At 40.2% G+C, this 12,098-nt stretch overlaps 1 protein-coding gene across 1 annotated transcript in view; it reads right to left on the bottom strand.

Annotated features, from left to right (window-relative positions):
• cita (citron rho-interacting serine/threonine kinase a) overlaps nt 1-11,362 on the bottom strand; it is a 44,543-nt gene extending 33,181 nt beyond the window's left edge. Inside the window, exons 1-12 of the mRNA XM_015048121.1 lie at nt 11,223-11,362; nt 10,846-10,939; nt 9,792-9,998; nt 9,538-9,691; nt 8,298-8,487; nt 3,624-3,729; nt 2,882-3,025; nt 2,601-2,720; nt 1,827-1,997; nt 1,344-1,397; nt 1,203-1,256; nt 809-949 (exon numbers count right to left, since the gene is read on the bottom strand). Coding sequence (XP_014903607.1) covers nt 809-949; nt 1,203-1,256; nt 1,344-1,397; nt 1,827-1,997; nt 2,601-2,720; nt 2,882-3,025; nt 3,624-3,729; nt 8,298-8,487; nt 9,538-9,691; nt 9,792-9,998; nt 10,846-10,939; nt 11,223-11,362 — 1,575 coding nt within the window. The remainder of the gene's footprint in view (nt 1-808; nt 950-1,202; nt 1,257-1,343; nt 1,398-1,826; nt 1,998-2,600; nt 2,721-2,881; nt 3,026-3,623; nt 3,730-8,297; nt 8,488-9,537; nt 9,692-9,791; nt 9,999-10,845; nt 10,940-11,222) is intronic.
• Nucleotides 11,363-12,098: the final 736 nt, after the last annotated feature.

Raw genomic sequence — 12,098 nt, forward strand, 5'->3', positions numbered from 1 at the left:
GCGTAACAGCGGGTATTCATCATGCCATCTACCATTTATCTTCAAAAATGTTTTGTCACGATAAGAATTTTGACTTATGATAAATTTCAGCTACTATATAAAAAAAAAAGACTAAAATGTTATTTTTACTATTTTCTCTGCTCTTTGTTCCAAAGTGGAGAAATCAGTAAATTCAAAAATCGGATTAAATGAAGTCTTAATGTGCAGTTTAGTGATATAAATCAGACTTCTTTAAGTGGCGGCTTGAAGAAACCCATTTCAAATAGGAATGTTTTCCAAACACAGTATTTGTACAAAAGTTGTGCCTTAAAGTTACATTAAAAAAAAGAATAAATGGTATCATAAAATACTGTGATAAAATTCCAAGTCCATATCTACCTTAATACAGTGCCTTGTAAAGGTTTAAAGACCCCTTAAACTTTTTCACAACTCGTAATATTACAAACACAAACTTTGTTATATTCCAAATGGGATAAGAGACCAACACACAGACCGCAACAGACCAGAATCATCCTATCTGGCTAGTAAACCTTTTCCCATGTTTGCTGTGCCTCTAAATAGCTTATGGCCATTAGGAGGTTTTTTTTTGACAGCGACTTCTTCTGGTCACTAATCAAAACATGCCAGGTTTGTGGAGTAAACAGCAGCTGGCTTTTCATCTTTCTAGATTCCTCAACCTGACCTGTCATTCTCTGCACCTGCTCAAGAGTTCTCAAATGACTTTTCAGCTTTTCTTCCTGACCGTTACTTGCCTTCTCCAACGAATAATGCTCGGCACTGTGTTGTTCATACAGATTTAGGCTGGTACCTCCGTCTCTCTCAGACGACGCTTTAAAGTATCACTGGAGTCGGTTTTCCCCCGCAGGCGCTCCAGATCCCGCTCCAGTCGCTCTTTGGCCTGTCGGACATTCTGCAGCAGCTCCGTGGCTTCTGTGCTCGCTTTCACTGCCTGGGGAAAAATCAGAAGGTCAAAGGCTGCTAATGTGTCCCAAGACAAGCATCTTGATGTGCTTGTCCAACCCTTACCCATGGAGGTCGAAGAAAGAAAAAAATAAATAAAGAAAAGCTACTCCTGTGAATAAACTGAGTTCTATAGCAAAATGCAAATGTGACAAAGCTGCTTGCATCCTTACATTTTTGCAACGTGCCGAGAACATGCGTTCTTTGTTTGCGAAAAGGGAAACGGATACAGGTAAATTTACCTTAGACAGTTTGTCTTGGAGCTCTTGGATTTTCACCTGCTGTTCAGAGTTGGTCTACGAGGTAGCAAAGAGTGAATTTACTAATCAAATTTGATAACTTTAGATTTGCAAAAATAAACAGCAGCCTGATTCCTCATTTACCTTCTCGAGTTTGGAAAGAAGCTCCTCCACTTCAGCTTTTCCCTGCTCTTTAGCCTGAAAATGAATAACAGACAGGTTAGTCAACATTTCCTCACTGAGAACACGGCTTACTGTTAAATGATGGACTTCTGAGAAATAAAAATGATTTTAGTGAAATTTATCATATGAATGACTATATTTATTACCCAGCAGAAATGTATCCACAACTATCGATACAGTCGTGTAGCTTTGTTCTTATAAACTACTAATTAATCCAAGAGCTTTCAAGCACTGGAGGAAAAGCAAACACCATGGATCTGCAGTTTTGCTCCAATTGCTCGACACGAGGAAGACCTTCATCGTTTCATTTGCACAATAAGGAAATATTAAACTACTACATAATGAGTGCAAATAACTGAAGGGAAAACAAGAATTTAAAATTGAGGACGCTTTAGACAATCTATAGATCTAGTTTGTTTTGATTAAAAAAAAAAGTAAATAAACCTTCTGGATTCTCTGCTGGTATTCCACTGCTTTTCGTTTAAGTTCCTCGCTTGTTTGTCTGGAGTCTCTCAGCTCGGCTTCGTAGAGGTCGCTGCGACGCCTTGCAGCTGAAAGGTCCTCTTCCAGCTGCCTGATGGTCACTTGCATCTCCTCCAGCTGGGCGTGGTACTCCTGAGGAGCAGCACGCGGTGGTGAATAATAACGAGGGGCGAAAAAAAAAATAAAATAAAGTAAAGAAGTTGCTCCTTTTGTTGTTAAATTATATTGATGGGTCCAGAAATCATTCCGTTTTTCAGATTTGTTTTTTAATAAAAAAGAAATAAAATAATGGGATCATTTGAAGTGTGGCAAGACACAGCTGATTTACTAATAGAACATCTATATGGATTCAGATCATAGTTATTTGTGGTTTGCCTCTGCATATTTTACATGAAGACCTGGTGTGTTTGAGCCAGTGTAATTACTGGGTGTCCCCCTGCCCCCTGTATGGTGGTTGGGAGAACCTCTTGGTCAATTGCTCATGTTTTGAACCTTGCAGGGATGCCATCTGCTCTGATGACCTTTATGAGTGTCGGCCACCCAGAGGGGAAGCCCCGTCTGTGTAACAGACACACAGAGGGGGAAATATTATCTCACTGCTTCCTCACTCACTCTGCTATCAAATATGGCTTAAAATAAACCCTGAAAATTTACAGAAGACTTGGAAAAGACTCCAATGTTGCGAGTGGGAAAAATTAAACCTTAGGGTTTTTTTCCCCTCCCCCCATGACATACTTGTTCCTTAATTTCTTGCAGCTTGTTGCTCTGTTCTCTTATGTCGTGCAGCAGCTGCATGGCCTTATCGTCCTCTCTGGAGACCTCGACGCGTGCCTCCTCCAAGCTCCGCTTCAGGCTCTGCAGACACATGCATGCAAACACAAGGTCCAATCAACACGGTCGGTGGTGTAAAAGCTGCACAGATGTCTGAATGAGCAATCACCCCTTTAACAACGGCACATTCAAACATTCTCCGGCAGCCTACCAACACATCTGAATGAGCTGGTAGTATGACTCACACTGCACTCAGTAATGTAGGTGGCGAGGTCTTGCTCCAGGATGCTTCTCTGCGTCTCGGACGCCTTCAGCTCCACATCCTTCTGGTGGAGCACTGACTCCAGGTCAGTCATTTTACGCTGGAACCTGGAGATTTCTTGCTCCATCTTAACGCAAAGAAGACACATTATATTCCACGCCTTCAAGCGAAGGTTAAAAATTTAAGGCAATAAAGAAAGAAAGAAACCGTGGTTTTATGCTCAGACTGTGAAATGTGACCATACGCTGCATGAAAATGACAAAAATGAGCAGCAATATGTTCCGTGTGCCAACTCGCACTTGGCCAGTAAAGCTTACTCTGATTCAGATTATGAGCGATTTCTCTGACCCATCGCACCACCGTCAATGCCGCAAATTACAAAGATGTGATGTTGTACAAACAAAAAGATTATCTTGGCTTATTGAAGCACAAACAGAAGCTTCTCTGATCTGTGTTAAGCCAGTCTGCCAGAATAAACACGACGAGTCTGGTAATAAAACCCACATTGTTGGGTCGATTTTGTTCAAAATCCAAAACGTGCAAACAGAATTTTACAGTTTCCAATAAGGAATTAGTCGCTTTGGTTTGCATGAAATTTCTTTTCAGAGGATGCTTACAACAGAGTTTTGGAAAGAAAGCTTTATTTAACAAATCTCTGTTGAGAATGAATGCTTTAGTGACAATGAACTGTGATGAAATATAAAAACGTGGCTTTGCTCTCCTACCTTATGGCATTTGTCTTGAGTTTCCTGTAATTCTTTGCTTTTCAGATGAAGCTTCTTTTCCATGGAGTTGGTCTTAGCAGGTGAGTTGAGGCCTGCAGACACTGACCTGAAATAACAGCATGTCAAGAGAGTCCTTAGTGGACTGAAGAAAAACACAGGTCCTTCAAACTAACTGCAAAACACACTGCAATAGTAGCAAGATACATCGGTATTGCCCGATTTTAGTCTTTTCTGAGCATATCAGGATCGGCCCAATAGATAAACATGGACGGATAATGATAACAAAATAAATTGAGGGGTGGCAGTGGCTCGGGAGGTAGGGCTTCATCCTGTAACCTGTAAGACTGATCTTCAAATTTTGTCAAGTATGCTTGTTCTACATTTAAATTTGGTTTACAACCTACAGTATATATACATTTGTGTAATGGCAAAGCAAAACACAAAACCTAAAAATGCATCTTAAATTAATTAAAGTACAGGTCAAGTCTAGTAAATGTGATTCAGCCCAAGTCACGTAAGGCTGGCAGCCAATCTTCGATTCTGTCCAGAAATTATTGCACCATCATTATTAAAGCTCCCTTAAGAGCAAGGACACACACACATTATGACAGGAAGACTTTATAATGCTGTAATAAAAATTATAATGCAGACACAAAACCCACCATCGAAAATAAACATCAAGGTTTGCCTTGAATCAGTTCTTTCTATTTAGAGGCACATCGAGTCCAACAATAACACTCCTGCCAACAGTTTGGGTGAGATGAATGAAAGCCTTTGAGAGGAGAGAATATCATCTATTTTCTATTCAATATGGTTTATTCAGTACAAAAACAAACTGCAAGGAAGAAAAATAAAGAGAGATGCAGGCATGGAAATATTTCCTCTTTTTCTGACTAAATAATGTGACAGAGAATTTTGATTGTGTTGTTGTTTATCATGGGTCTACCCATCTTTAACTGCACAGTGAGTTTAACATTTCTTATCTTTTCTGACTTGTTTCCTTTGGAGCATTAAGAGCACGCAGTTGATGCGGTTTAATCTGCTGTGCCGGAGACAAAACGGCTTCTGGAATAAATGAACAAGCCTTTATGAATGAGTTTACAAACACAGCAAAAGGATCTTTAACAAAGTTGACTCAGTCTGAGTCACCGTGTTAAAAATAACACCACAAAAGCAATCCCTGCTCTCTGTGCTTGCTGCAGTGAGGAGAGATCCCCTTGAAACATATCAATACACGGAGCATACACTACATAATATAAAGCAGAATCCCCCACCCACCCACTCACATTGAGCTGTGCTATATAAAGACTGAAACGCCACATCAGTCATTTATTTCACGGGAATCCTGATTAAAACTGAAAGCGAACAAGCAGCCAACATAATTATGTTAGGAATTCACTTATCTCACTGCTGTTTAGTTGAATAGTTAAAAGAGGCTGTGTGGAGAAAACACTGTAGTGATTAAAAAGCTATCCAGTTGAGGTTTTCAGGGTTGAGGCCTACTGTTTTTCCTATCCATCTTTCACACAAGTGACAAAAGGAAGACGGATATCATTCCTGCACATTGAAAATGAGTACGAGTACAAACCCTCTGCGGCTCTATCATGTTGTAGGAAGAAGAGAAAATAAAAAAAAAAATAAAAAATGTAAAGGAGAGAAAATACTAGAGCCCTCTGTAAAGAACATGGTGGTTGTCATTTCTTTGAACTATGGCTGAAAAATAAATGAGGACTCAGTGCAGACCGCATTACTGAGGGGAATCGATAAAAGACAGGAACAGGAGGAAGGCATGTATGTTTAAGGCTTATTAGCATTGATCCGGTGTATACACGGAATATATTTATGACGCAAGAGAAATATGAATATGAAGAAAAGCCACGTCAAGGCACAAGGTTCTAACAGCAGCTAGAAATCAGGATCAACAAAGCAATAGAAAGATTGTGTCTTGGAAATCAGTTTTATGCAAATTTCTGATCATTTGGGGGGGGGGGTTCAAAGCAAAACAGTCTAAACAACACCTATCCATTAAAAACATGCATCATCTGGTGGCAAAAATCAGTCATATTTTACCAATATTACCATATTTATGAACATGAGGAACAACTTAGGATTGCTTCGTTTAAATTAAACTCTCATTTTATACTTTCAAAATTGTTACTTCTAAATGTCTATATAATAAAAGAGCATTTCTTACAGAAAATTGTGAATTAATGAGTGAAATGCATAAGATCTCCAAACCAAGGATCAGGACTGATCTGGCAAACAATATCAAGGTATACTAAGGTTTTATGGTTAAAATCCACAACAATTAGAGGTTTTTCTGGCTGCATGAAGTACACAGTATTGAAGTTAAGCCCCTCCTTCACTTGTTGCTGCACATTGCCTATCTGCCGACTGAATAATATCGCCAATAGGCTTTTAGCAGATTGGAGAAATCTCTGGCTGTCAAAAACACAGAAGATCGTGGTACAGACACTGAAGGAGAACCAGCCAATGCCATAGGTAAAGTACCTGCTAGGAAGCTACAATCAACACGCCTGTTAAACAGCTGCCTGCAGAGTGGCTACCTGAGCAGACAGCCTGACTAACTAAAAGCCAGTTTCGGCTTAGTCCACTTATGTTGTATGAAGATATAACATTCTGTGCTAGGGTTGCACATCTGTGTTTCTATCACTCTGTGCGACCTTTAACATTTTGGGCAATGTCATTTGCATCCGATGTGAACATCTACAGCTGTGACAGTCGCTTGGGATATGAATATTGCATACACTTGTATTGTGATGATGACATAGTTGCGATGTATTTTGCAGCCCTTTTTTATTCAATAAGCACCGACTTTAAATGTAGCAGGTATTTAGTTTTGAAAGATTTACTAAAGGTCAACATGACAAATACCTTACAAAGGAGTTTTACTTCCTCACCCTATAATATTCAAGTGGGGCAACTGGTGCTAAGAGGTAAGTCTGAAAGCTCCACTTATGATAGGATATCAAAGCTTCCAACCGTCCTCAGCAGATATCTCCAAAACTGTGGGCATTAGCTGCCAACAAAGCTCACTAAAGAGTAACCTTACACCACGTTATAACTTTGGACAAGAGTTAAATGGTCAGCTAAATGAATACAACTTATCCTCTGGAGACTTTGAATAAAACTTTTACACACCCTGCCAGCCATCTGGCATCATTCAGGGAATTCTAATAAGGAGCTGTCAACGTATCATACTCTCAACCTAAGTGTTAGATGACAGACCAGAAAGACTTTCTACTCTACTCTAGTCAATCACAATCGTCAGTAGACAAGAGAAACTCCTCAAACCAAACACATTACGGATACACTGACGAGCACAGAATATAATGAAATGTAACAATGATTTCTTGGCACCAGGCAACAGAAGGCTTCTCAGAAACATGAGGCAAGCTGTGGAGGAGATTTTTGTTGTAGTTTTCCTAATGAGGAGTCGGGCAATCAAGGTCAAAAAGAGTGAAAAGCAAATAAATCATGACTGGAAACCCCAAAACACATGATTAGCATGTCATTATGCCTGACTCTTGGCTTATTACCCTATCCCCCCTTTTTTTTTTTTGGAATTGCAATGAAGATTGTGGACATGCATATGCATGCACCCACACGATACTGAAAGATTGTTAGGGTTCTGGGCTTCTCTTTGTCAAACACCGCAAACAAAACGACTGGCTTCAGTTGAAAAGCTCTAGCAGATGAGTGATGTTATAACAGCAAGAGACAGAGACATTAGAAGAGGGAGAAAACAAGAGGAGGAGATAAGACCGGTAAAGATGGGGGTGGGGGCTGAAGAGGGGAGGGAAAAAAAACATCACGGTAGTAACCATAGAAATAGATTTTCTCCCCCAATCTGAGCTCTCAGCCTTTTTTTTCTGTCTGATCTGCTAACGCTTTTTCTTCCCTTTCTGTTGCTGCTGCTGCTGTCATGATCCGCAGTCTCTCCAGCACCATTAACCGGAGAGAGCACCGGCCCAGGGAGGGGGCTAGAGAACTGAAACCCGTCCTCCTGCTTTATTATCAGAGGTTAAGAAGCCAAATACCATAAAGATAAATTACATTCCCAAGCTTGGGCTGTTAAAAGTCAGGAGCTCATTATGTCTCACAGGGAAACGGTGAAACCACAACAACGGCAGCGACGGTGGGAGTGTGCCTGTGTGTGGGGTTCCACGTCTCAGAAAACCTCATTGACACACTCAGCCGCATACCAATCAGTGTTCATGGAAAGATAACGCAGCCCAGCATCCTCTGGTTCGTTTATTTTATCTGCCTACGCATCGGATGAGCCATGTGTGGTCGCAAAACACACAAAACAAGAAAGAAAAATAGAAATCATGAGAAAGAAATATCAGAAATTAGCTCCGATTCCGTTCTCGTTTTAAACATCGAATGGACAAATTAATTTTAAGCCCCAACAGGCAGAAAACTATTAACATAGACAAGACCAGCTGCCCAGGCCACAATGCTGGGTCACCTGGAAGAGGGCTACCAGCATATTATGAAGCCCAACAGCAGCAAAGGAGCCAGTGTTAGTATGGGGGAACAACAAAGATGTTACAGGAGGCATATGCAAAGGAAATGATGATTACTGTGGATTCACTGTGAATTAAAGGGAAAGAGAAGACCAAAACATATTGGTAAACAAGTAGCACTTACTCAGATTTGGCCAATGCTGTTAATGCTCTGCTGAAGAACCAGCCTAGAAAGGGCAGATCCTGGCCCCGGAAGCCTGCTGGCACAGCTCCTCGCTGGGTTGCTGAGGCTGGCCAGGGGGCAGCCTGCTCCGGCTCCTCAAAATTAGAGGCGTCATCCTCAGCATGCAACGCAGGAACGAAAGGCGGCGGAACTGCGAGAGTAAAAAAGGATGAGAGAGGAGGGAACAGAAGAGGGCAAGGAAAAAAAAAAAAAAAGGTAGTAAAAAAATTATGTTTAAAAGAACAACACAAGGAGAAAGGAAAGAGAAAGGAAGGGAGGAGGAGCAGAGCGGTGGGAGCCTAGAGTGCGGCAAGTCGCGCGTTGATGCACATGCTGCCTGTGTTCCTCCCTCCACCTCTCTCCTCCTTTCATACACATGCTCGCTCGCTCTCCCTCACTGCAGCAGAGCGAGCTAATCAGCTGGAGTCACAGCTGAAGCAAAAAGCTCCATCTGTGTTGAACTGTCAATAAACAAGGACTGAATATCTAATGCAAACATGTAAACATGAGATACTTCTTAAACAGTGTTTTATATCAAGAACAGATTTCCCCCCCAAATTGTATAAAGGTGTTTAAATTTTTTAATATAAAATAATCAACACTTTTCAGTTTTCAAAAGTCTATCATAAATACTACTTGCAAAGAGGACATCTTTCAAATGAGAAATATATGATAAGAAAATTTAATGAACACATCAGATCTGATGAGCAAAAAAAGATGAGTTTGCTTACAACAAGTGTATTTAACCAGTAAACTGGGATACTGGTCAGACACGTTTGACAGAAAATATTTCTTCAAGGGTTAGAGTTGTGCTTTTTCCAAAAGCTACTCAGCTGACGCTGTCGAACCGAACAAAAACAACGATGTTAAATCATCAGGCGTGTGCTTCCACCACGGAAAGCCTGCTGGTGTAGCCTGCGTTCAGGATTTGTGCTGCGTCTGTTAAGAAGCAGATGAGTTGCAGATCTTCACCGTCAGCCTTCCTCCCATTTTCTCCCCTACAGAAGGAGCTGGCCCGCTGCCAACGGCTCACAGAGGCTCATTATTTCACAACTGAAAACGCCTTTCATAATGCAATTACTCTTTGTTGCTTGCATACATCCAGAAGCATATAAACACACCTATAGAGAGACTAAGCATTTGTTCATACTGTTACTACGAGGCAGAAAACAGAGTGTCAGAAGGAGGGGATTCCCCCCACCTTGTCTTAAGTTGTTCCAGTCTACATTTGAGAAGAAGGCGTGACACCGCAGTCCCTGGTAGCCCAGACGCTCTCTCGCTCCACACAGCAAGCCCCGCACCAAGTCAACAAACTGCTTACTGGCATGAGGCTCTTCTGGAAACTTTAAGTAACGCTGGAGGCAAAGGAGATGGGCATTCAATAATTATTCATTTCTTGAATAATATAATGACTAGATTTATTTTTTCTTTAAATGATCACCGTACCAGACATACCTGAAAATTAAGAATGTTGTTGATGGTCTTGGTAGATGTGGCATCAGAAAAAGGAGACTTGGCGTAGATCATCTCATATGCAATAACGCCAAGGGACCACCAGTCGCACTCAACCCCGTAGGTGCTCTGAGAGCCGCCGTTTATGACTGTCAGGACCTCTGGGGACAGAAAGTCCTGGGTTCCAACAGGGACTGTGGCAGTGGCTACCTGGAAACATTTAGAAAATACTTCAAATACCAGTAAACTGTGGGTTACTGGTATTAAGACTAACCAAGGTATTAAAAAAAAATAAATAAATAGTTTAAAAGTCGCAAAATTTTTCAATCATACCGCTAATGTGGTTTACAGGATTACTATACCCTTCAATGCACAAGTCTATATGGCCACAAATTTATAGAGTTTCAACATTTTTATTTAAATTATTTACATTTGAGTTCAAACTTAATTCCGAACCTGCCTCTATCGTAGAATTTTACACTCAGTTATAAAGCAGCACACGTTCATTTAAACTGGCCAAGATTTATTAAAAATGAATGGCTTTTATGACTGCACATTCAACATTTAATAGGATAGGACACAATTAAAGAATTACAGTTTACCAGAAAACAAACAAAATACACCATGGCATAATTAGACTTCTTTTAGAAAATGGAAGAAAGAAAAAAGTCAAACTCAAATCAAACTAAATTCCACTTTTTATGTTAGCATATAAAATTTATTTTAATAAGAGTCAGAGTAAGGACTTTAATGCAGCACTTCCTCTGCTGCAGGATTCTGCCTACTCCCAGTCAGCCAGCTAAAAAAAAGACGATACTATATTTTTCTTGTACTTACCAACCAACTGGCATGTTTGGAAATATTTCCATCTTGATAAAGTCAGTCAAAGCTGCTTTGAAACTCCATAAGGCAAAGGTATCCATAGGTTTTTAAACTTTGCAGTAATACTAGGAAACCTTCACTCAACGTTATCAAATTTCAAGATCTCATTCAACCAACCCATTTCAGTGAGGTCACTGTTAATAACACTGAAGTCAAGACCCTGTAATCTACTTACGGTTTTGTTTGCAGTCAACTTGGCAGCTGATCCAAAATCGGCGAGCTTAATGTGACCAGTCCGGTCGATGAGAATGTTTTCTGGTTTGACATCTCTGTAAGGAAATATTTTATAGGACATATGATACTGCTTTTAAAAAGCTTTTTGTTGCCTCAGTACTTTAACAAGTCAGCTACTCTAAGTTTAATGGAGCACATTAGGAAACATCAGCATTGTTTTTTTTTTTTTTATACTTTATGCTGTCTGACTCGGACGTCAAAACCAATTTAGTGAAAAACAAAGTAGCAAAACCAACTCATAAACTCTAGTGGCTCTTCCTTTTACCACACTCTGAAGGGAAAGCAGTAAAGAGATAGATATAGCTTCGAGTGTCTAACCTGTGGACGTAACCCAGCTGGTGGACTGTCTGAATGGCTTCTACCAACTCAGCCAAATAAAACTGAGCCATTGACTCGTCAAATTGATCCTCGTATCGGTTCAGCAGAGACATCAGGTCACCGCCTGGCAAGTACTCCATGGCCTCAAGACACACACACAGACAGACAAAGTCGATAGAAAAGAACACAATAACGGAACACAAATAAAATATGATGCAATAAAATAAAACATTACATTTTAGAACTAGACAATATATCGAATCCCAGCCACAATTTCAAAGTGTGCAACACTGAGAACTACTTACATCTAGTATTTGGTAGGATATAATATTTCAGGGTCCATCCGTTATGTTTGTAAACAACATATTTGGCCACTCTGATGGACTTTCACTTTCTTATATGCCCACACTTGATTTATATCATGAAACACCACTATGCATATGTCCCAAAATTTCATCTGATTTTTTTCAAAACTAGAAAGAAATAACTGTCATATTTACAGACAAACCAGTGGGAGTTTTAAGTTAGGATGCATTTCGTAAACACAAAACATTTATTGTACTGTTGATTTTGGGCCGATCAAATGCAAACTGGCTGATTTCAATCGCTGAATATTTATCATCTACATGAGACAGCAATAAGTGTTGGATCACATATCATGCATCTGAGCTCACATCAAAGCTATGTGCAGATTAAGCTCATAGGGTATTTCTCCTCATTATAAATTCCTTATGTAAGGAGCGGATACTATTACAGATTTATCTCTGATACCGCAGTCAAAGCATTGCTAAAAATAGACCAAGAATACCCGCAAAATCCCTGTGCAGTGTGTATTGCTGTGATCAAAGCGTTAAATAACACCCTTCCGGCGAAGCA

Source organism: Poecilia latipinna, unplaced genomic scaffold, assembly GCF_001443285.1.
Source record: "Poecilia latipinna isolate Pla-1442-1.1 unplaced genomic scaffold, P_latipinna-1.0 Scaffold861, whole genome shotgun sequence".
NCBI lineage: Eukaryota > Metazoa > Chordata > Actinopteri > Cyprinodontiformes > Poeciliidae > Poecilia > Poecilia latipinna.